The 26,138-nt window shown below is 34.0% G+C and overlaps 1 protein-coding gene and 2 pseudogenes across 1 annotated transcript; 2 read left to right on the top strand and 1 right to left on the bottom strand.

The window, feature by feature from the left end:
• Positions 1-2,528: 2,528 nt before the first annotated feature.
• On the bottom strand, positions 2,529-5,019 carry LOC120151237 (annotated as a pseudogene).
• A 1,404-nt stretch (positions 5,020-6,423) lies between these two features.
• On the top strand, positions 6,424-15,575 carry LOC120151272 (annotated as a pseudogene).
• Positions 15,576-20,050: 4,475 nt separating this feature from the next.
• Positions 20,051-25,616, top strand: LOC120151289 (regulator of nonsense transcripts UPF3-like). The gene is made up of 13 exons (XM_039163798.1): positions 20,051-20,284; positions 20,836-20,942; positions 21,160-21,255; positions 21,375-21,473; positions 21,569-21,648; positions 22,061-22,141; positions 22,726-22,840; positions 23,735-23,835; positions 23,939-24,179; positions 24,285-24,431; positions 24,723-24,843; positions 24,933-24,989; positions 25,077-25,616. Exons 1-13 carry the CDS (start codon positions 20,145-20,147, stop codon positions 25,210-25,212), a joined length of 1,521 nt encoding a protein of 506 aa, XP_039019729.1. The 5' UTR covers positions 20,051-20,144; the 3' UTR covers positions 25,213-25,616.
• The last annotated feature ends 522 nt before the right edge of the window (positions 25,617-26,138 follow it).

Below are 26,138 nucleotides of genomic sequence, written 5' to 3'. Positions count from 1 at the left end.
TCCCCCTCCCATAGGCCAAAGTGTGGGGCGTACACTGAAGGACATTCACCACTTCCGCTTCTATAATAACCTTATCTCATGATCATATCCCGGTATCTACAAACTTCAACTACATTTTCCTTGAGCATAGAGGATACCAAGATACCCACCCCATTTCTAGCGTTATCTACGCCTGAATACCACAACTTGTACACATTACACTCTCTGGCGCGAGCCCCTTTCCACCTAGTCTCCTGAATACATGCAAATCTATTTTTCTATTATTTAGTACGTCGGTCAGCTCCAGCCTAGCATTAATGAGCCTACATTCAACGAGCAAACTCTAAGTCTAGTCTCCTTGTCACTACTCTGTCGAGCCCTCCTATACGCCCCATGGGATCTAAAAGAATGACATGACCTCAAGTAATCATCTATAACCGAAGCTATGAGGAACTATAAAAAGGAATCCAAATAGGACAGAAGATGCACTAATAAAACGCTAGAGAATTGAGGAGTACTAAAAAGCCTAGTTGGTTACTTAATAGGATTTTGAGACAAAATTAACATTATCTTGCTCAACTTTAGGCCAACAGCTAGAAACAAATTATTTAATTTAAATCTTATAAAAAAATCTATCATACAAAAATTTACCTTTTAAGTAAATATTTCTAGAAGAGAACATATCAGAAGTTCAAAAAGAACTCAGGATTCAATTTCACATAAAACAAAACAATTTTTACCCTCTTTTTCCAGTAATAATCGCAACTAAAACCACTCAACTCAAATTAAGCAGAAAATTCACCGATTTTCACAAATTAATAGCTTCACAAAACCAAATATAGTTTAGATAGAGCAAAAATCCCTACAGAACTAGATCATAAAACTAAAAATAAGCCCTAAAATAAATTATTTAAAAAGAGACTAAGGAGAAGAGCAAGCCTGGATCCGGTGAGAAGAGAAAGCTCGACTCCAAGGATAGCAGCAAAGAAGTCCAGGACTTCAAGTGAATCGAAGAGTAAAGACGAGAGGATGCAGAAGGAAAAGAAAGAAAATGATCAAATCAAAATATGTCAGATGTGATGCTCAATTCCTATATAATGGTGCTCGAACCCGAAACTTCAATAGATAACATTGGTTTATGCAAGATAAATCAAGCATTAAAATGAAATTAAAGATAAATATCATGAGTCCACCTATTATTAAAAAGTTATAAAATAGTCACCCAACTATTCATATGTTGGGTGACTATTTATAACTTTTAACAGTCGAAAGACTCAACAAAGCAGTGTCCTATAGTCGGAGGATCATTTTGTAACTTTAATAGCTAGGGCTCAACAAGATAGCGTCTTATAGTCAGATGATCGTTTGTAACTTTAAATAAATAGGAATTATTTTCATCAAAACAATCATCGTCTTTTGTAAGTAATTTGGTTCTCAGACATTTATTTTTTATTCGAATGGAATTTTAGACATTAAGGTGCGTTTGGTTCACGGAATGTAAGATTACCAATGGGAATAAAAGATTATCAGGGAATAGGATTACTGGGAATGTTACATTACTGTGTTTGGTTGGTTTGGCAGGAATGTAAGATTACAGTGTTTGGTTGAAGGATAAAAGATTACTGGAATGTATATTTTACCAAATTGTCATTGTTCTATGTTTTTAACAAGTGAAATTCTAAATATTTAAATAAATTATTTATAAAAATTATATTTGTTGATAATATATTACTTGAGTATTTAAATATATTATGTATTATTTTAATTAATATTAAAATTTAAATAATTAATGTAAAAATATTTAACATTTTACATCAACATTTAACTAATTTTACATTGTGAAAATTCTCATAGATATTCATAATAATAAAATATGTAAATTATTTTTGTTATCTAAGATATAATATTTATTATATCTTCTATATACAATAATTTATTTATTTATCTTTTATATTATACTTAATTTTGCATACTTATCATTACTATTTTTCTCATGAATTTCTATTACAAAAACTTAATTCAAATAAGTAAGAAAATATAACACTAAAAATCATATTGTCTATAATTTTATATTTCATCGTCATTCATCATTATCTTTGCTAATATTTCTCTTGATTTGTACTTAACTCTTGATTACGAAAAGCAAGCAACCTAATAATTCATGTTTCCCAACCTGTAATTTCTCTCCGAACATACAAAAACCGACAGAGGCCAAACTTTGAACATACTAGACCGTTAATTTCTTTCATCAATATGTTGTTCTACATCCACATTTAAGCTATAATCAATCACATAAATAAAGGTTCATCAAGAAATATAATCTCAAAACTGTAAACATAAAACTAACGTAAATCACTTGCCGAGGAATCAAGCCTCTCGCAAAAGCGTTTCACTGCTTCAGCATTGAACCAGTTCTTTTTATCAGCAATGTAAAATGGGCAATTAGTACTTATAATCCACATTTGAAAAAATATGCTTCATAAATTAAACGAGATTCATACAAAGAGTTCATAGATGCTGATCTACAATCACATCAAGCTAATCGATCACATAAAAAGGCTCATAAAAAATGTCATTTCTAAAGTTAATGAAAATCACATGCCCGATAATCGAGCCTCTCACAAAAGCGTTCCACTTCTTCAGCATTGAACCAGTCCTTTTTCATCTGCAAAGTAAATAGCAATTTGTACCTCATCATCATACTTATAATCCACAATCGAAAAAATACATTTTTTAAACTAAACGAGAATGTACAAAGTAAGGGTAGCCTTAATGCTAAAGTTCTCCGGGATGCTTTCGACAAATGACTTTATGAAATAGAGAACAAAGTTCCCACATTCTTTACCATTTCTTTGTTGTGACACATGAAAAGGTAGTTTTACAGAGACAATAGAAAATGTAGTTTTAATTAGGCCTCCTATTTCTACCAAAAAAAGACAATAGAAAGGTAGGTAGCAAAAGCGGAGTAGACAATAAACAAGATTCAAGACTGAATCAATTCCTGACAGTAAGAAAATAGTGCATTTTCTGGAAGACATGTAACATCAAAAGCATGTTGCAAATATCAGATTCCTGGAATTATTTAAAGACACAGTGAAAAGGACTATGAATCTGTGAGTGTCACACAAAGGCAAGATATATCATTGTATCTCCAATTCCTATACCGGTGGGTTAGAACTTAGAGCTTAATAGTTGCTAATGTGTACTATAAAGACAGATAATAGAAGACGATACAATAGCTCATGTGTCTCTATCTATCCACAGGAATAGATTATGAAAATGAGAAGTCCAGAAGACATGATTGTTGTTATGTTAGAGATTGGCTTACAAACATTTATCCAGTTCTTTAAAATAATTTTACTTGTCTTTTGCACCCATGAACCATATAACTAACTATCCAATCAAATCACACAATCGTATCAGTGCAAATAGAGAAATATCACTAATAACATCCCTTTAAATGTGATTAGTTTCTGTACATTTATTGAGAGCACGTTAGAGCATTGTTGGGGATCTGAAAACTGCATTTCTGCTGTTCAGGCCGTAATTCTAGGAGGCATGAGGACATTATCCAGTATGTAACTATGTATTTAAAAGCTCCCTATTGTCTGAAAGGGGATCCACAAATTGAATCTAAAGAGTGAAGGATGTTCTTCCTTTTATTGAAATAGGATTAACCTTAGCTGGCCCTAAACTACTAAACAACTAAACCTGCAACTACAACTATAAGGCTGAAGCTGCATTATGAAGAACATGGAACAAGAACCATGTTTATGGCTTAAGAGTGATTACTGTTGCAATTCACTTGTCTCTATGAAGGGAAACTTTTTCCGCCTCGATATACATTCTTAGCACTACGAAAGCAGAATTATAGATCAACATTTCTTTTACCCTTCATTCTCATATTATACTTGATCTTCAGTTACGAGTATTTCGACAATGCAATGAATTGAACGCCAAGATAATAAATTATCCTTCAGGATATAATCCAATGGACCAACAAGTAGATATCAAGTGCTGAATCAAAAGGAAAATGAGATTACTGACCGCTGTAAAGCTCACAATGACCCCTAAATACAAATAGCTCTCCATCTGACAGTAAGACTCATAAAAGAACTACAAAATCTTGGTGCTTCAGTGAGTAAAATTTAGTTTGCAGTGTACAGACAGAAAGAGCTCCCAGAACCAGACTCCTAAATTCTAACAGCTATTGATATTCTGCCTACCAATCTCTCTCATTTTTCAGCTTCATTGAAGATATCATAATATAATAAATCTCAATTAATTAAATCCTTAACTACCTGAGCTCGTTCCAATGTAATTTAACACCAAAATCCAATCTAATTCAAGCTAAATTTTGGTTATAAACAAGCCCAAGAAACCCTAAAATTTCTTTTATCAATATTTTCAGAAATCTATAAGTAGGAAGAGAATGAATGGATTACCGGTCGGCGAGGACCAAGCGGCGTGAATGACGCAGCGTTCCTGGACATTAGAGCAGAACCCAACGGTGATCTTGTTGAGATCGCCACGTAGGACGCAGTCATTCCACACGGAGGATCCGTCGTAGACGGTTACTTGACCGGCCAACAACGTTGGGACAACATAAGCATCGAAAGCTACCTTAGGGACCCACTGACCAAGAGGATTATCTTTCTTTGACTCCTGTAGTCCCACTTCACTCGATCCGACGATGCCGAGATCCTTTTGGCAGCCTCCGTGACGAAACTACGGCATTACGGCAGCCAGAGAAGGCCGAGGCCGCGGGTTTTCTGGAGAAGCGAGCTGCGATAGATGTCGCCATTGCTGATGGTAAAACTATCGCTCGAGGTTAACTTAAATCGACTACACTAATTTTTCTGGAAAATTAAACAAATAAAACATTGTAAGAATGGGAGAGGAGAAGAAAGGGAAATGGTAAGAAATTTTATCAGAAGACGATGAATTTTTTGCAGAGGGAGATAAGCTCTCATGGGAGAAGAAGATAAAAGAGAGTATTTTAACCCTTAGCACACGGGAATAACGGGTGGGTGGGAATAACATTCTCAGAATAAACACACTTGAGAAAAAAAATGTTACTCTCACTTGGGAAAGAAGACCCAACCAAATATGAGTATCCTTGGAGGAAAAAAATATTTCTGCAAGGAATCTTAAAATCCTTGATCCAAACGGGCCCTTAGTTATGACTTCATTGAAGATTTGTTTGCTAAAGAAAAACATAAGAAGATAGCGATGGATCATAAATGTCTATAAATATTAAAAAAACGTGGGTAATTGAATTTGGAATATGAACAAAATAGTTGGAAATAGATTATCAAACCAAACATATCATTGTCCCATTCCATAAAATTGCAAAGTTTAAGGGCTACAAAAGAAAAGTAATTTATGTTGGTGTATAACATGTGAGACAATGGGCTCATAGTGGTTAAATTTTAAATTTATACCTAAATTATCAAATTTGGCCGGTATTAGTATTTTATTTATTTATTGCAAAACTATACCTAAAGTTTAATTTTTGTTTTATTTTAATACATATGTTCAAAATTTAAAGTTAATTTTTTTAAAAAAAATGAAAGCTTGTGTACTAAAACGGTCAAAAACTGATAGTTTAGATACTAAACGCATTAAGTTTTTAACAATAGAGTACTAAAATGAAAAAAAAACGTTAGATATGATTTTGGAAAAATTAAAAGTTAAGTACTAAGACAGATCACAACTGATAGTTTAGAAACTGAATGCATAATTTACCCTTATTAATTATGTATACTTTGAAATATGAATTTCCTTCAGTTATAAATGATTGTGCTTCTAGGATTTATTTATACTCACTTACGTACAAAATTTGTGTTACTAATATTTATTCACCCTAAAAAATATTTATAAACCCATCATATAAAGGAGTTTGGTCGACAGTTTATCACTCATTCCTTATGAATTCGACGCTTTAGGTCTAAAGGTGTCGAATGTGATCCCTCGAGAAAATTTATTCAAGGTTATAATATAAGAAAAACGAATAAATTTGGGGAGTAGATGTAGATTCAACCCTTTTAAGAACAAATAAATAAAGGGTAAATTATGTATTTAGTACCTAAAATATCAAATTTTCTGTTTTAGTACCTAACTTTTATTTTTTTAAAATCATACATAAAATTTAGTTTTTGTTTCATTTTAGTATCTCGTTCAAAATTCAACGTTAAGTTTTAAAAAAAATAAAAGTTTAGATACTAAAAATTACCAAAACTGACAGTATAAATGCTAAAAGTTTTAAATTTTTAACAGTAAGATATTAAAATAAAATAAATCTAATTATTAGATATGATTTTACAAAAAATAAAATTTTAAATACTAAAAGGAATAAAAATAATTTAGGAACTAAATGCCTAGTTTACCCATGAATAAGTAACTTCGTTTAACCTTTGAACGCATTAAACCCGAACTCGTCACTCTCCCGTCTCTTTATTCTAAAACCCTAGTACTACAATTGGCCCCAAAAAAAAAAACAATGGCAGAACTGGGTCTACTCAGTCAATACATTGAATCGTTCGTTGATTCGTCCCATTCCCCGAGCCAGCAGGTTCACTTTCCTTTACCTCAATTTCTTTAATTTCAAAGCAATTTCTCTTACTGAACATAATTTGTAAAAAAAAAAACTAATTGTTTCAGTTAAATTTAATTTTTCCAGCTCCTATTTTTCTGCCATATAATTTCTAATATGTTGGAAATTTATGTTTATATATGTCATATAGGCTGCAAGTTTGGAGGCCATTGCTACATTGTTGAAGAATAATCAGCTAACAATAGAAACACTGGTATGCTTCAGTTGAACACAATTTGCACTGCATGAAGAATAGCTATTTTTATTTATCTCGGGTCTTTTACTTCACTTTATTATATATTTAATTTTCTTCTTCACGTTTTTTTTGTAATTATTGCTTGCTTGCTTTCTTCTTATTCTTCTTCTTTTAAATTGAGATGATAGGTTAGAGAGATGGGAGGATATTTGACCACCGTGGACAACATTATTCGCGCTAGAGGTATTAAAGTTCAGCTCATCATTGTCAATAGGATTTAGACATGTTGATTTTAGGAGAATTTCTTGATATCATGGTCATTAAATAGCTTAATCTATTACTTGATGTTTGTAGACTTGTGGGTAAGCTACCTATTTTTTCTGTTCCATTATTTTATATTAGATTTTGTTTGGAAACACATATAAGATGATGATCGAGCATCTTGCTATATGGTATACTTTTTCAGGCATCTTCTTCTTGGTGAAGTTCTTGTGCACCTTACATCAAAGCCATTGGATGATGCTACTATTCAAAGCTTGATCAGATTTTTCACCGACAGATTGGTGAGCTTGCATTCACGATGAACATATGGTTAACTAAACAAACTGATGATGCATTTTACATGATTTTGAACCTACATTTTACCTTTATTCGATAGGTTTTCATGTTTATTTTTGCATCTCATTATCTGTGCTTGGCAGTTGGCACTTTGTGTTTTAACCATCCCATACCTGGATAGAAGCTCCATATGTAAATTTGAAACACATTCTTTACTTTTCCTTAAGTTAGTCACAATTTAGTGACACCATTAGAGCTGGGCTCTCTTTTCTGTTCATTATCACTATGTTATGTATTACATTCTTAGTTTAGAATTAGATAGATGATGATGTTACCACATCAGGCAGACTGGAGAGCTTTACGGGGAGCGCTTGTTGGCTTTGGCCCTGATGAGAAGGAAAAGCCGTGGTGATGGTCAGTGAAAGTGATGCAAAAGCAGTTGCAGAATCCTATTTAGAGAACCTACAAGTACAGTCTCTAGGCAGTATGAAAGGAAGGTAAAGAATATGATATTCCTATAAAAATGACCATACACGTAATTTTATTTGAGAGCTTTCCAGGAAACCATTATTTGCTAGATTATATATATATATATATATATATATATATATTTATTAGTTTTAGCAATTTCACTTTATCTTTTAAATGAATCTTGTTGCAGCTTTGCTTTGAACTTATGGAATGCCTGCTAGAACGCTACCCCAAAGCTGTTGCTTCACTTGTATGTTTTCAGAGCTTGTATCTTCAGTGTATTCTTTATTGGGCTGATATTCTAATGTTCTTTTATGTATTATTTTTGCATGTTAAAGTTGTATAATGTGATGAATTTAATGAAGAATAAAGGAAGCGATTGATGCAATCTCGTAGGTTGTACTATGCTCGAATAAAGTTTGGAACACATTCAATATATTTCTGTTAAGACTAACCAGAAAATAAAATAAGTGGACGAGGGCTATGTTTCTTAATGTCTAGGCTATTGTATATTACCAAAAGTCAGTTGTGGTTGGTCTGTTTAAAACACCTTGATAGAGACATGGAGCTATATTCCTTTGGTATAAAGGTGTTTATGCTCGTTATTATAGATTGGGTTCTTTAAGTTTATTAATGTCAGAGGAAGTTTTATGATTGGATTAATGGGACTATGTTAAATATGTGATTCATGCAAAGAAAGAGCATGGTAATATAACACAGTTTTGATGCTTTGCACAAGGAATGGGGGATTGGAGAATGAGAACATATAGAATTTCAGTTTCCTAAAAGTTTGGCAACATCTCAATTTTTTCCCATGTTGATGATATTTGATTGCTCATTTATGGTCCAGGGTGATACTCTTATGTATGGAATCTGTGAATCTGTTGACGGAGAAAAAGATCCCCACTGTTTGATGTTAGCATTTCACATTATTGAGGTTTATCCCGACTGTTCCCTGATCCATCTGATCCCCTTGATGGTTTTACTCGTGAACTCTTCGAGATTTTGAGCTGTTACTTTCCCATCCATTTTACACATGTAAGCTTTACGCGTGCGTATCTCCTCTGCTATATTATTAAGCTGTCTGTACAATTCAAATGAGTGTGGAATTCTGCATTATATATCTGATGAATTTAAACTGTCAATACAAATTGTCTTGATAACTTATGAGTGACACGTGGAATTTCCTTCAAGGACCTTTGAACCAAATATCTGGAATGGTTGCCATATTTGTTATCAACTTATTAAAGATAATTAGCTAGCGTGCTATTTCTCTTCTGTTTACCCTGAGAGATACATTATGTTAGATTTAAATAATGCTGGACAAAGTTAATGCCTAAATCTAATGATCCTTATTTAAGAAAAGGTTCATGTCTTGATGTTTGTTCCTGTTTTTTTTTCTCCTAATTTTTAAATGAATACATGACTTTTATCTCTGCTGTTCTTATTTTCAAGCCCTATGAAAGCTGGAGTTCAGTTATTGCCCTATGTGCTAGTCAGTTAACTTAAATACGAGCAGTTCTTTTGAAAGTTAAATTAGCCTTTATTTTACGTTGGAATAGAATTTTAAAAAGAAGCAACTATAAGCTCATGGATTAGTGCTGAAAGTAAAATACTGTGTGTATGAAATATGTTAGAATATGTACTGATAAGAGGCTTTGGTTTATGATGTTTGGTTCTTGTGTTCTCCAGCCAAAAGGTGAAGATGTGAATATTAAAAGGGATGATCTCGCAAGAGCATTGATGGTATGTGATTCTTCTGCTGGAACTTCTATCTCTTTTAAAGGTTATGCATTTAATTTCTTGTCCAAAATAGGACTACCATTATTAAGAATTCTGTTTTGCACTTTTGAATTCCAGTAGAACAAAACTCTACCAAAATTCTGTCTTTTAGTAGTTGATGGTTGATTACTATTGTCTGAGAAAAGATGCATTGCTATATTCACTTTGGTTTACCTGATATACATTACTTACCTCTGCTGTTTATATTTTCCTTTTCTGCTAATTTTCGTTTTTGCTGATTCTAAAATGTCGGCAAGCTTAGATTTTCTTCTCCTTAATACTTCTTTTTGGAGCAACCTTTTGATCAGTCCATGAAATGTAAATTTATCAGAACAGAAAGGAGGAGCCTGAAAAATGGTGTACCTAAGGCTCCTCTCTCTATTTTTTTTACTATTATCACAATGGATTTCTTCTATACGCACATTTTCTTTGTTCTAATTTTCTAATTCCTGTAGTGAAAAATGAAAATACAATTTACTTCTTTTATTTATTTAATACATATAACCCCATGTAAATAGTAGAAAAAGAATGTATGGAAACACAATCATATGATTGAAACATGTTTTAGAATTTTGGATATCACCATTTTTAATATAGAGGCATTCTTTGATATTTTGTGTAGTTTAAGTTGTATTACTTGTACCCAACAGCGTAAAGGATAGTTTCATCATTAGTCGTACTATAAGATGGTTGGTCACCTAAAATTTTTGTAAAAGTTCACTTTTTATATTGTGTTAATATCTTGTTTATCATGTCGTAGAGTAGTCAACTAAAAAGTAATTTGAATCCTTAAGTTTGCTAAAGTCAGCTTTGTATGACCTTATTTCTTTTCTTATAAAATGAGTATTTTAATTTGTGTTATATGTCTGGTCTACTTGTTGATTTTTTTAATCATTGTAGCTAGCATTTTCATCCACAACTCTTTTTGAGCCGTATGCCATTCCATTTCTACTTGAGAAGCTTTCTTCTTCACTTCCATCAACAAAGGTCAGTGCAAATGAAATATTTTTTCTGTTTGAAACTAATTCGAGGATCGTAATCTTCATTTATGGCTATTGGAGTGTCTCTTTAAATGTCAAATCTGTTGAACGTTAAGTGCTTGTTTGCAGCTTGATTCTTTGAGGTATCTTAATGATTGCACAGTGAAGTATGGAGTAGACAGAATGGCAAAACATGTTGAAGCGATCTGGTCTTCATTAAAAGAAGTAATATTTACTTCACCTGACAGTGATTTACCTTTTACTCCAGAATCCCTTGAAGCTCTAGATCTTCCTAAAAATGAAATTGCAGCGGAGGCTCTAAGTCTTTTACTGAAGCTTATTGTGCAAAATACAAAATTGTGTTTGGATTTAATTGTTGGTGATGAAGACATAAACATGATCTTCGACGCGATATCTAGTTATGAGAATTACCATGAAATTCCTTCAGAGAGCAAGCAGAGACTACATGCAGTTGGTCGTATCCTTTCTACTACAGCTAAGGCTTCACAAGTGTCATGCAATAGAGTTTTTGAATGCTTCTTCGTTAGATTGATGGATATTCTGGGTCTTTCTTCTAGAAACTCATCTGGACAACCAGATTCTGGCGAGAGTACTTTGATTTCCAAAATATATAATCATGGAGCTCTCTATCTTAGCATTGAGCTCCTTTCAGCATGCAGAGATTTGATTGCTAGTTCTGAAACAATCCTAGCAGCACCTTCTCATACAAAAGAAAAATGGAAGTATTTGCTTCAAAACTTTTCTCCTTCACTTACTATGTTCTTCTGTTCTGCCTTCATTCGCAGTAGCGAAGATACTCATGACGCTGATATGTGCTTTCGAGGTGAATTCTTTGGTCTTACAATGATATAGATATGATTTCTGTGCTTATCTTCAGTTTTAACGACAGGCTTACATACCTATTTGTGGTGCCTCTGGTGTAATTTGTTCATATTGCATTTTCTCGATGCTGTCAATCTTTTTGCTCGTGGTTTTAGTAAACCACTGACTAGGGTTTGTGATCAAGCAATTTATCATATATTTCAAATGCTAAAGGTTGGTTTTACTGAACATGGTTTTGTCCTCTTAAATTACTCTGACCCACACATATTTAGCCTAGAAGAATTTTATAAATTTTAGCATATGATTTAATTTGTACTATCCATAATGTTTTGCAATTATTGGCTGTGTAAAATTTTATGGTTCAGACCCACCTTTCAGCTTCCTTTCCATTTTGTTTTGTTTTGCAACAATCGACTGTAAAACCAAGACCAAAATCATTGATTTATTTTGTCTTGTTTTTGTTTCGGTTTAACATGCAGTAAAGGCTTTGCTTATTTTGGCAACCTTCCCTGGAGGTTATTGCTGATATCGAAAGCTGTGTTTGAGAAGATCTTGGTGACATTTGTGTCAATTGTCAATGTGGACCATGGCAAGTCATTATTATGGAAACTGGCACTGAAAGCCCTGGTGCACATTGGCTCATTTATTGAAAGATACCATGACTTAGAAAAGGAATCAAGCTATATGGACATTGTTGTTGAAAAAGTTGTTTCGTTAGCTGTTGTGGGTGATATTAGCATATCATTTCCGCTCATACTGGAAGCACTCTCAAACATTGGCACAAGTGGGCGAAGTTTATGATGAAAGTTATTCAAGGGTTGGAAGAAGCTATATATTCCAATTTATATGAGGTTTATGTATGTGTGGCCAAAACAAATATCCTGATTTTGGTAGATGATGGTTCATCATCTTCAATTTTTTTATAGATGGTTTATGACTTTTCACGGTGCTTAACATGATACAACTTTACTGAAACATGCTAAGCCTTCCCTGATTGTTTTTCTATGTGATTTTTTTTAACCTTTCGTATTTTTCTCTAACCATGTAAATATGATTGTATATTATAACTCAGTGTTGCCTTCTGTTTGCTTAGGTCCATGGAAGTACGAATTCAGCAGAAATTGTAACTCACCTTTTGACATGCTATTCTGATAATGTGATTCCATGGTATATAACTCTACCTCAAGTTCTTGCTCATTTATCTATTTTATTTGGGGTTTGGAGGTTGGAAAATGGTTTCTTTCTTGTCCCTCACCCTCCATTCTCTCTTTTTTTTTGGGGTACAATATAATCATTGGCATGATGCAGGATATGTTGTGCAAAAGGTTTTGATGAAGTTCTATTGCAATTTGCTATTAATATTTGGAACCAAATTGAGAGTAGCATGGTCTTCAATGCTAGTCAAACCAACAAAAGAGTAAGCCTTTTTTTAGTGCATATTAGAGCTTCGCATCAGTCCTTTGGGATTATATGGCTCTAATCTTTTTTTTCCTAAAGGGAGTTCTTGATGCTATGTAAAAGCAATGAAACTTGCTGTTGCAAGTTATTCAGAGGAAAAGCAAAGCATAATTGTGCAGAAGAGTTACAATATACTTTTATCAAGCATTTCTTTTCCATTGGAGGAGCTATCCAGCAAGAAAGGTTTCAAATTGCTCAAGATGTAGATAGTAGTTCCAGTAGAGATGAATGGGTTCTTTCACTTTTTGCTGCAGTGATTATAGCAGTTCATCCTCAAACCCACATTCCGAATACGAGAGCGATAGTTTCTCTGTTCATGACAGCCCTGCTCAAGGGTAATGTTGCAGCAGCCCAAGCATTGGGTTCTATGGTTAACAAATTGGATCCAAAATCCACTGGAGGACAATCTTCAAGTGATTGTACCTTGGAAGAAGCAATAGATATGATTCTTAGCTCAAGTTTATGGATTTTCCACAAGAATAGTTCCTCTAATATTCAAGCTAAAGTGGTCGGTGTTCATGGCATAAGTTTAAATTATTTATGTAATGGCACTGGAGATTTGACCTCCCTTCAAATTCATGCCATTACGGGACTTGCATGGATCGGAAAAGGTTTGCTTATGCAGGGCCATGAAAAGTCAAGGACATGACTATGATCTTTCTACAGTGCTTACAGTCAAGTGGAAGAGCAGATATCTTTAATCAGGAAAAGGGAGTCTCCGAAAACAATTATGAGCTTGATTTACATCATTCTTGATGAAAAGTGCAGCAGATGCATTTCAGATCCTTATGGGTGACTCTGAACAGTGTTTGAATCGGGAATACAATGCAGTACTACGTCCTCTCTATAAGCAACGTTTTTTCTTAACAATAATGCCCATTTTCCAATCACTAGTTATGAAATTGGAACCCCACTCACGGTAAAATGATTTTCTTCATTAATATTTTGTATGTTTATTTTGTTGTGTGTATATTGTACTCATCTTCAATTTGTCCATGTAGTACCACTAATAACAATTATGATGCTGAATTAGATTGTTATTGATTTTCATTCTTTCTCAACATCTTGACGACAGATCCAGCAGTGATACAGCTTAAATTTCATTTATTTGCTTCTTTGTCAATCATAACCACATATGCATGCATTTCAATCTTCTTAAATGTTTAAATATTTGGATTGATTTCTCAACCTGCAATGTGATTTCAGGCAGTTTCTGTTCCGGGCTTCTGCACATATTAGAGAGGCACTCCACTAATTGTTGTCTTAAGCGACACCAAGAAGGTTAGTAATGAAATTCACTATTAAAAGATTAAGCTTGTCTCAGATATTAAACTCTTTGAGAAAGCTGTTAATTACTACACTAATCAAAATTTATTTACGTAGATCATTCCAATGCTATTGGATGGTTTATCTGCATTAAGCAATGTGTTGCGGATAAAGATGTTACTTATGGTCTCCTGTTGGTCTTTCTGGAATATTGATGGACAAAAATGGTGAGCCTAACTGTACTGTTGTAATTGTTTTAGATCTTTTCGTCGATAAATGCACTTTTTATATTTACTCAAAAGGATTCGTATATTGTGAAAAGATAGAAGCTAAAGAAGTAAAGATATTTCCCAACCCGAATGCCTGTCAAAAACCTGAAGTGGCAAATAAGTAATCTTTTTTCAGGTGGTTGTAGTTCATTGGTCAATATTTGTAAAACGCTTGAATGCTTGCAAAAAGTAATATCTTTTTGTTACTTGTTAGGTGTTTCATAAAGCTTGGCAGCATATAACTATTAGATTACTATTTTACTTATAGAGCAAGTATATACTCGAGTATCCTAGTAATGTTCTAAATATTGTGTGCATGCAGGTCGAGAAGCTGTTTAGACAGCGCACATACGATCGTCAATTGTCTCATTGATCTAATCAATACCCTCATATGACGGTAATAGAAATCTTTCAAGGAAATGCATATGCTTTTATATTTATTGATCTTGTGCTTGATAGTACACATTGTTATTCTGTGAATAACTATCAGAATGAGAAGAAAATAAGTGGACTATCGATATTGAAAATCTATTGTATATATGCTATTCATCTACCTTGAAATTGTGATTTCGTTTCCGTTTAATCCATACCAATATATTTTGTCGGTTTTGAAATCGTTTTCTTTTTTTCTTTCTCGGAACCTTAAGCTTGTTCGTGAGACAGCCCTGCGGTGTCTTGTTGCCATCTCTAGCCTACCCCATACAAGGATTTATCCAATGAGAACGCAGGTAAGTCGACTATTAACTTGACGGTTTTCTTTCTGGAATTTTACTACCTTTTTGGCTGCAATATATAATGCATCTTTAGGATATACCAAGGCCAGGAAAATGATAGTTCTTAGTCCTGGATAACATCGATGAACTTATAATCGAGAGTCGAAACTATTTATGCATTCAAATGCTCATTGCATTTTCCCTCTTCTTTTTGTATTTGCATTTAAATTCATATCTTTGTTGTTTTATCAGGTACTAGGAGCAGCAATAAAGGCTCTTGATGATCCGAAGAGAGCCGTTCGTCGAGAAGCTGTCCGATGCAGGCAAGCATGGTGAGTGTTCTAGAGTTGTATTTTCTTCACTCTGCACAACTTCTTTCTATTATTTGAAGTTCATCGCGATTGTTTTTTCTTGCTCATTTGTCAAAACAGGGCATCAATTGCATAAACAAGTCTTCATTTCTAATTTCATCCATGGCTACATGTTCTTTATGATTACCCTGCATAATTAAAAAAAAAGACTGTAACATTTTAACATTTACAGTACATATGTAATTATTTCAAGGTGTAACATTGCTAGTTCATAAGACCGTAAATGAACTGAGCTTGAAAGAACAATATTTATTTATTTTTAGATTTGTTCGAATTATGTTGGAAAATATCATTACCAAGGGAATAATCTTTTCCGGAATTGTATTCTCACGTTTGGTAAAGTACACTAGAGGTCCCTAAACTATGATAATGATTTGTTGATCATGATTTTTCAAGAATTATAAAATAGTTATTAAATTTATCACTATGTTATAAAATGGTCACCGTGAATATATAATAATAATAAAGTTTGATAAATTTAATGATTTTTGTATAGTTTGACAAATTCCAATGATTATTTTATTTCTTTAATAATTTAATGACTATTTCGTAATGCCACGATGTTTATTTTATAACAGTTCAATAAATTTAATGGTTATTTTATAACTTTTAAAAATCTAATAGCAAAAGCAACAATTCGATCATAGTTTAGAGACGTCTAATATATTTTATTCTCAAATTTGTTTTTTCCCCTTGGTTTTACAGCAAGATCGATTTAGTTTACCCACACCCAAATCTTCCTCCTCTTCAACCCGATCCGGCTCGTTACTCCGGAGCTCCATTGATCCGATTTTCCAACACGGGCTCCGCTCCCACAAAAGGCCCAATCCAAATATCTAGAGACCGCATCGTGCAACTGGTCCACTCGGGTCCTCCATCTCAATCCAAACCCATGGGTAAGAAAAGAGAGGATCCGAAACCTAACTCGAAATCGTCGTCGGGTCGGAAATGTTTACATTGTGCGTCAGGAAAGACAGCACAATGGAGAACCGGGTCGATGGGTCCGAAAACATTATGAAACGCAAGCGGTGTGAGGCATAAACCGGGTCGGTTTGTACCCGAATACCGACCCGCATCCGACGTTTGTGTCCATAAAGCATTCGAATTCGCATAAGAAAGTTGTGGAGCTTAGGGGGCAAAATGAAATGCAAAAGAGCACAACATCAACGCTTTGTCAGTCAAACATCGGTTTTCGGCATATCCGACGATGGTGATTGTGTTGATGATTTTTTGATGCATCATCATGTGGGTCCAAGATTTTAGCCACATGAATCCCAAATCAAATAGTGATTAAAAAACTTTAAAATAAAAGAAAAATAATTTTATTGTTTTATTAGATTTAAATATTAATTTTTTAGATAGTATATTTGTTTTTTTAATGAAAAAGAGAGCTACATGAACAGTTAATAAATCAAATTTACTAAAACAAAAAACATTACAATCATCACGAACAAACGATAAAATCCGTTCGGAGGGTTATGAAATATTTCAATTTCGATAATCAATTAAGTTGTGATTAGAAATGGATATGGATCAGGTTGGGTTGGATTTTCAGTCAATTCGATCTGATTCGACCCGAAATTTTACATCCTCCATCCGAAATAAGACCTGAATTTAAGATGGCTTCATCCGACCTCAGTTTGATTCGTCTTTTTGAGATAAAACCCAACCCAACTTGACTTGACCGACCAACACAAATATATTTATAAAAAATATTACTTTTATTCGACAAATAAAAGGAGATAATTGAAAAATAATATATAGAGAAATATTATTACAACTATCCCTAAATATATAAAGTAAGAGAATATTATTTTTTTGAGTCGGATAAGATATTTTTCATTCTAAACGTGAACCCTACCCAAACATATTTTCTAAAAAGTTCGATCTGATTGGAACCCAATTCTTTTTTTAAAAAATTGACACAATAAAGTTGATCAAATTAAAACTCGTCAGATTTGAGTCTCTTACCGGTCCTAGTTGTTAGGTATTACATTTAAAGATGTCATTGTTTGTTTCGATAAATACTATGTCAACAATTTAATGTGTTGTTTAAATACCAAGTCAACACATATGTCAATTGAATTTCAATTTTTTTTTCTATAAAAATATAAGTATAAATAAATAGATAAATTAATAAGTAGATAAATATCAAACTATATATAAATTTGGTAAAATATGTATATAATTGCAATGATGAGAATTTATAATCGCTTATGCTTATATTTTGGGTAAAGTATACAAATGGTTCATCGGCTATAAGATACAGTTTTATTAAGTCCCCTGACTATTAAATATTTTAAAGTAATCCTCTGATTATATGGAGTTACTTTGTTGAGTTCATTGACTATTAGAAATTACAAAATGATCATCCGACTATTCATTATGTTCCATACTCGTCATTTCCCGTTAAAAATTTGACGAGAGCCTGAGTTGTATGTTAACTTGGTGACCGAGATATGATAAAATCTGATCACGTAATCTCAAAAAAATATCATAGCTCAGTTAATATGTTGAAGTCCAACTTAGACGACTGTTAATTTTTTAACGAAAAAGGACGAGTTTGGAACATAATGAATAGTGAAGTGACCAATCTATCCTTTTAATAATTGAAAGACTCAACAAAACAACTCCCTATAATTGGGTTTCATTTTGTAACTTTTAATAGTCAAGGGACTTAATAAAATAGTATCCTATAGTTGGGACCATATATGTACTTGATCCTATATTTTTAACCAATTTAACTGCACATGATCTTCCCAATCTCCTTAATGCAAAATGCAAACAAATCCCACAAGATTTATAGCCTATTCTTTTTTACTTGAGGGTATCCCCCATCACTGTATATGCAAAGAAACGGTACCGGTATTTAGGTGCCGGAATATTCCATAGACGGAACGTAGGGTGCAAGCACGATACCTTACGCCATCCGTTTCGGATCACGACCAGCCGCAAGAAGGTCCTGCGAAACCGAAACCGAAACCGAAACCAATACAAGATCAACAGAGGTGCCATCAAACATAAAATGACATGTCCCAGACAATGAGGCACATTCCTATGGAGCTAGCATATGCTAGAACTTAAACTTACCGAAATAATATCGAATGCTCTGCCGTCCCATTTCTTCAAACCCTTTATCGTTGATCTAGGCGTTCGAGTCGTGAAGTTTGACCGGAATATATCCGGCAGAGGCGGTCCTCCATTAGATCCACCAGAAACGTTATCGATTCCGGCATCGTAATTGCTGTTGAGCAAAGAAACTCCCCATAGCACCATAATTCATAGGCTGAGAACAAAAGACCGGATTCATTATTATGCCGGGAGGACCGGCATAAGGCGCGGTCCCTAAAGGAAACATCGTATTCGCATTCATCCCGGCGGCTTGAGAACCACGGATACCACTCGAAGCATCAGTAGAAGTTCGATTACCAGATTCATTTTCGATGTTGGAAAATATATTTTCATGCATATTATCACCAGTATGAAATGAGACATCTGCAAAGGGATCATCATCATTTTTCTGCTACTCGGAGCCGAGACCGGCATCGAGGACATCTCGAAATAAGTCGTCAATACACGGCTTGCTGTCGGAATTCGAGTATTTTGATCATGTTGGTTTTCTGTGAAATTATTTCTGCCTTCAAAGATTTTTCTGAATGATTTGCCAAACCATCTCTCTGTTATGCATTCAAAAGCATCAGTACCAGTTTACCAATGCCATATATTCGTCAACCACTCAACTGTAGAATGTACACTTCATTAACTTGGGAGAAATACGAGCAAGGACAAACACATAATTTTATATTGGGGGTGAATGTGAATCTATAAAATTTCAGGGGAAACGAACTTGAATCTATAAAATTTCAAGAGCGAAAAAAAGTTTCAATGTAAAATACATGGAAAAATATAAAGGGTAAACTACACATTTAGTATCCTAAACTATCCGTTTTAGTACTTAAACTTTCAATTTTTTTAAAATCATACCTAACGTTTAGTTTTTGTTTCATTTTATTACCCCATTATTAAAAACTTAACACATTTAGTACATAAACTATCAATTTTGGTATGTTTTTGGAACCTGAACTTTCAATTTTTAAACATATAAATGAAAATGTTGAGAATAACTTAAGTAAATATTCACGAAGATATAAACGAACACGTTCGTGAACATTAAATGAACAAAATCAAGAATACTAAACGAACTAAACACGTTCGCACCACCACAACTACCACCACCGTGTCGGCCTCTGAGTACCTCATTTTCAAGTAACTAAAATTTAATAAAACGATTACGTAAGTGACTAAAATTTAATAAAACAATAACTAAGTGACTAAAAGTATACAAATATAAAAGAAAGTGACCAAAATTTAATCCGCATATTATTTTCGTGAAAATAATATAATTTTAATTTTATATATTTAGAAATAAAAATAATTTAAGATACCAAACACTTTTTATTATTATAGAATATCTATAAATCAGTTATTAATTTTAAGTATTTTCATAATAAAATAAAATAAATCAAATTAAAAAATGTTAAATATAAATTATAAAAAGGGAACAGAAAAATACATCCTTGGAAAAAGAGAAAACAGGGAACTCTTCACGGAACTGGAAAATTGAATCCCTAACGAAGAATTTGAGGGGAGAGAGAAAATCGAGATGAAGGAACCGATGCATAAAACGAAAGTGGTGATAAGGCATCTTCCGCCGTCAGTTACCCAATCGTTTTTCTTTTCTCAAATCGACGAACGTTTCTCTGATCGTTACAATTGGTTCTCCTTCCGTCTCGGCAAGTCCAGGTTAGGGTTTCGAACTTTTAATCCCTACTCCCCTAATTTCTGACACCCCTTTAGTTTATATATTTCGTTTGCATTATGTTTTTGTAATTTAGTTCCTAGGGTGTCAAATGGAGCAGAATTTGTATTTGACTGTCGAGTTTCTTATTTATGCTTTGAACGGGTTTAGAAAGTATTGTTGTTTATCTGCTGGAGGTGAAAAAAGGTAGGTTGGAATAGTTGAAAGTAAAATTCGAAACTAATTTGAGAGCCAAGTTTTTTTTTAAATGTATTTGTTTTGCCAGGAATATGGTTCTCTTAATGATGTTTTGCTTCTTTGCTTAATGGAGAGCTGCATGAAACTTGAAGAAATTATCATAATTTGCAATTCTGTAAATGCTAGTCATATTAGAAAGCTTGGGAAAGAACTTGTGATTTAACTAAGATGTGATAGAAAGTTTCGGAAGTTCTATTGATAATTTCTTTTGAACATGCTTTTATTTATTTGTTTATGTTTTCATCATACTCCATCTTTTGATCCTTAGGATCTCTTTCTTTTTGTTCTTACTTTGCAGCCATAAGCAACAGAGCTATTCTCGAGCTTACATAAACTTCAAGAGACCGGAAGATGTCTTTGAGTTTGCTGAGTTCTTTGACGGACATGTATTTGTTAATGAGAAGGGTACTTAGGGTTAAACGTCTGATTCTTTACTATTATAAACTGCTGACACATTTTTCTTGTTTTAGAGGACAGCTTATAGGATTCTTTCTAAATACTTTAAGTACAAATTTTGTTTGCATTTGTTCAATTCGATTGCAATATGTTAATTTCTTTGTCTCTGAGTTTAATTTACCCGTTGGTACTTCTATCCTAATCATTTTGACACCCCTTATTTCAGGTACTCAATTCAAGGCCATTGTTGAATATGCTCCTTCACAGCGTGTACCGAAGCCTGGCACTAAAAAGGATGGTCGTGAAGGGACCATTTTCAAAGGTGCATTATTTTGAAAAAAGAGTTCATTGTTAGGCATATTATTTAATGGAAGCCTTTTGAACTAACATTGAATAGCTTGCTATCTTGTGCTAAATCTTCTTTTTCTTTTATGAAACTAGATCCTGATTATCTGGAATTTCTCAAATTGATTGCAAAACCTGTTGAGAATCTTCCTAGTGCTGAGATTCAGTTGGAGAGAAAAGAAGCTGAACTATCTGGTTTGTTATGATAGAAGGAATACAAAATTGTGAACTCTGGTTATGAGTTTTTGCCACCCGAATATGACTGATTGATCCCACTTTCTTCTTTCTAGGTGCTCCCAAGGAAACTCCTGTTGTTACACCACTAATGGAATTTGTGCGTCAGAAGCGCGCTGCCAAGAGTGGGACTCAGGTACTTTACCTTGGAAAAGCTGCATTTCTTATCATGACGTTGCTCTTTCCCCTGAGTATATGGCCTTAAGTTATTGCGCTTTCAATTTTGCATTTACTTATTTGTTATTTCTAGCTTACTGAGCTTGCATCTATGTGATCCAACTTTATTAAAATATGATGGGCATATTGTTGACAGTAGTTGCATGGTTTCCTTTTAAATTTCCACTCGAATTATTATAATCCAATGTGACCAGAATTGTCGAACGTCTGTTGGACATGCTGCAGTCTATTATGTTAAGTAATCCTTCCATGTGTCACTATTTCTTGGGATCTTTATGTTTAAAATTGGGGCCCAGAAAAAGGAAAAAGAAATGAAAATGAACTAATAAGCAGTCCTTTCATGACCACGTTTGAGTTTGTTTTGTTAACAGGGGTCAATAACGACAAGAAAGATTGGCAGAAAAATGGCTGGCAAGCCTGGGTCAAGTAGCAAGAGCTCTGAGAAGAAAAAGGTATCTAATTCAATAGCTTTCTTATGTATTTTATTGCTGGATATTTGAGCATATGGTAATTTACACGTGGATATAAACCTTTAGGTACTTTAAAAAAATAGGATCTTTGCATTGTGTACCGCTCTAATAAATGCACCCTTCTGGTGAATCGGAGGCATTTTATTTGTACAAAAGCATAGCTTCTACTTATCTGGATCATCTGCTTTATAATTGTCTCTGTTCTTAGTTGATATTTATTCTAGCTTTAGTTTTGCATGCACCTTAGTTAGGCACTTGTGGTCAAATAAGAAGTCGAAATAGTCTGGTTTCTGAAATTTGAAGCAACTTCAGATTTCTTCGTAAATACCTGTAGGGTGATATCTTTAGGTGAATTCTTGGAGGTTGCTTTTAATATTTTACTGATCATTGGATCAAATTTTGCATGAAGTTTTGATATTCTTAGATATTATATTCATTGCCTCTTTCCTATGAAGCAGTTTTCAATGATCCTTCCCAATGATCTTGTGTTACTCTGTGTGCATGTCCAATTTTGAAGTGGTATAGTTTGTTATTTTCTCATTTGATAAAACTTGTTTGATTGACAGTATATTCTAAAAGACAGTGCAAAAGGTGCGAAAAAGTCCAATTTTTTTGTAGCATCCAAGCAAGAGGATCAATCAGTGACTTCTGTTGCAAAAGAAATAAGAGAGAATGGAACTGGTGAGAGTTTAAACAGTCTTAGCAGAGGTTATGATCCACATAGAGCTTTGTCAGCATTTATACGGGCTTAGTGTTATCTTTGTGAATATTTGCAAGATAAGAAAACCTAGTTATTGATAGTTTTTTGCACACAAAAATGACTCATGCTGTTCTTGTGCGTGTTGCTGGATTAAACTAATATCAATCTGAGTGTTCAAAGTCGTCTGCAAACATGTGTCTCATATTGTTTCAATAGCCATCTCATTAAATGGTTAAACCGGAAGCTTAGCATGTTGTCATGAATTTGTTTTATTGCAAAGCTATTTGAATATGTTTCTAAAAGAAGATTTTTGTACTTTTTTCCTATCATGCCAATGCCACCTGTTATTCTGCATTTAAGTTGGCTGTGACAACCCTTCTGTTATTACTTGCAGATTAGGGACATTATAATCATTTTATAGATGTAGCTGACTCATGTAATACGGATATGATGCTGCTAGTTAGTTATAGTGCCATAGAAAAGGAATACATTGAAATTTTGTTTAATGGAACCCCCATGATGGATAACTTTAGGTCAACCCGAGTTCATGCTTTGGAATACAACTCATCTCTATACTTGATGCAGCTTGGTGAAGGTTTGAATAATGCTGACCTTTTGTTTTCTTATAATCATTTATTATACTGGAATAAGAGCTAGAGCCCCTTGCCATTCTATTTGCACTCAGTTTTGATCATGTGTGCATATATGTGCTTGTTTAAATTGATGGTTTGTTCTCTCTGAACTTTGGTTTGAATTTTTTTCATTTGACTGGAAGTTGTAATAGATTAAGTACAGGTTGTTTTGGTTCTTAGTTTTTCTTTTTTGTACTGTATTTCCTTTCCTCATATTTTTGCTTAATAATAAATTGCTTGCAGTCTGTGGCATCGATGGGCCTGTAACTGGAATTACTTTTGCTGCCGACTCTGTCAAGAAAAAGATCCTTCTCCTTAAACCAAAAGACCGAGAGCCTCCTAATGTAAGATATGTGCCTTTAGTTTGTCTTGTTTCTGCACACTCGTGGTGTCTGTTATATATTTAAGTTTTATATATGCTGGGACTATGTTCTTTTAAATTCTCAGGTGCCAGAGGGTGTATCTGAACAGCAGTGTGCATCATCTCCTGCAGCCAATACACCTGGCTCAACTACTTCAAGACAGGGTCAAAGACGCAAGGCTGGTGGGAAGATAATAAGGAGCATACTTTTGAGAAACGAGGCAGGCCAAAATCAATCTTCAGCAGCAGGCCAGCTTCAGCAGAAAACTCAAGCCATGAGTCCGGACTCTGTCAAAAAACCTCCCCAGCCAACTAATCCGCGATTGGGTATGAATGGTCATGTTCCTAATGAAATGCCTGCATTGAAATCTTTTGGTGATACTAAAAGAGTTTCAGATGATAAGTTCATCAAAAAGGGACTTCATGGTTCAGGTTATGGAAGCGAGAAGCATGAAAAACGTACAAGAAATAAAGATAGACCTGATCGTGGTGTATGGGCACCTCTTAATCGTTCTGATTTTTCACAATCTAGTGAAGAACGTCTGACACCCCCTGTGTCTTCTCGCAGTTCCATGGACGGTATTAATGCTTATTCACTTGAATATCTGGTGTTGCAAGTGTGGATGGATTTTGGATACAGTTCTTATATAAAGTTGTTTTATTGAATATGCAAGAAATGAGGAAAGCTAATATACCTCATTTTCTGCCTAGTTACCCTAGGAGAAATGAAATGTGACATAGCTAATGGAAGCATCGGGTGTAATATTCCGTTATAAAAAATGTTTTTAGTCTGTCCACAATTTATTGGTTTGGTACTGCTGTCACACAGCGGCACTGGAATGTCGTATTGATGATCTCATTCATATGCAGGTTCCAATTGGCAATTTGGTCGGGGCGCAGCTACCCATAATATAAAGATGATGGATCTGTCATATCAAGTGAGGGCAAGCCTTCAAAAAGAGGAGGTGCTACAAGCTCTGGAGCCCATGAGGTGAGCTGATTCTATGATGAATCAGCAGCAGAATCTGTCATCTTTACCTTACCTTTGGTTCTTATGTTCTTTTCTTTATCTTCTTGCAGAAACAAGTGTGGGTTCAGAAATCATCCACAGGTTCTTAAAAAATCTAACATGAACCGGTAAGCCTGTTTTGTATTTAATCCCATTAATATTATCCATAACTCGATTTTTTCTGGGTTTGCGAAACTGATTCATATGATTTACAGGGGTCTTGAATCACAACCCTTTCGACCCAAATTCGGGGTGGTCATTTTCTGCCATGTTGAGATGAAGTGTGCATGCAACACATCTATTTGCCTTGTTGGGTTTGCAATAGTTGTATTCTCCAGAAAATGTTCTTGATTAGTCCTTTACCTGGTACTGCATTAATCGCCTTATTAGATGACTGTCAAGAGCAAAGCATTGGCGAGCAATCCGATGGTTGCTTGCCTGGTCCGAAATGCGCTGTGATAAAATTTGGGAAAAGAGGTGATTGGATCAAGTGTATTGCCTGATAATCAGTGGTGTTGCCGGAAGGGGAGATTCTACTAGATGTTCTTGTGGGTTTTTCTTTTTTCATTTTAGAGTTTTATTGAATGATGCAGTGCAAAGAGTTTTGAAGTTTGCTTGAATCATATTGGTCTTTTTATATATGTATTTAAGAAAAAGGGTCTTAGTTTGGAAGAAACAAAAGTTGTTGAAATTCAAACTTCAAACTTTTCTTAGTGGATGATGCAGTGCTCCCAAGTTTATTTATTTTTGGCTCGCATTAAATAAGTGTCCAAATTATACTCTTTGTTCAAATGAGGTGTTTAAAGAATTTTTTATTTCTATAAAGTTTTTAACATATTCTTTTAAGTGTATATGCTTTAACGATCGTTAAAAAAGACTATTACCTGACAAGTGTTGCGTTTATATTTTTTTAAAATCAAACTTAAAACTATTGATTTTTATATATATAAAAAGGGAACTCATCAAGGTCATTGATGACTGAAAGTGATACAACACCAAAGAAGCATAACGATTTTACCTAATTGAAGACAAGCATAATGATTCTACCTAATTTACTGGCCTCATATGTCTAATGATTCTGCCTAATTTATTGGCCTTGTATGTTTATTTATTGGATGCCATTTTCCCATAGCAGTCCAAATACCAGTAATCCACCAAGCTCCTTCAAAGAGAAAACAATGGCAAACAAATGAAGGCAAACGGCTCTCCTTGTAGTTGACATGCAGGCAACTCCTTTCTTTCTCCCTCTTTATATATATATATATATATATATATAT

This window comes from Hibiscus syriacus, unplaced genomic scaffold (genome assembly GCF_006381635.1).
Source record: "Hibiscus syriacus cultivar Baekdansim isolate YM2019G1 unplaced genomic scaffold, ASM638163v2 tig00111036_pilon, whole genome shotgun sequence".
Taxonomy (NCBI): Eukaryota; Viridiplantae; Streptophyta; class Magnoliopsida; order Malvales; family Malvaceae; genus Hibiscus; species Hibiscus syriacus.
This window is presented reverse-complemented; position numbering and strand designations above follow the sequence as displayed.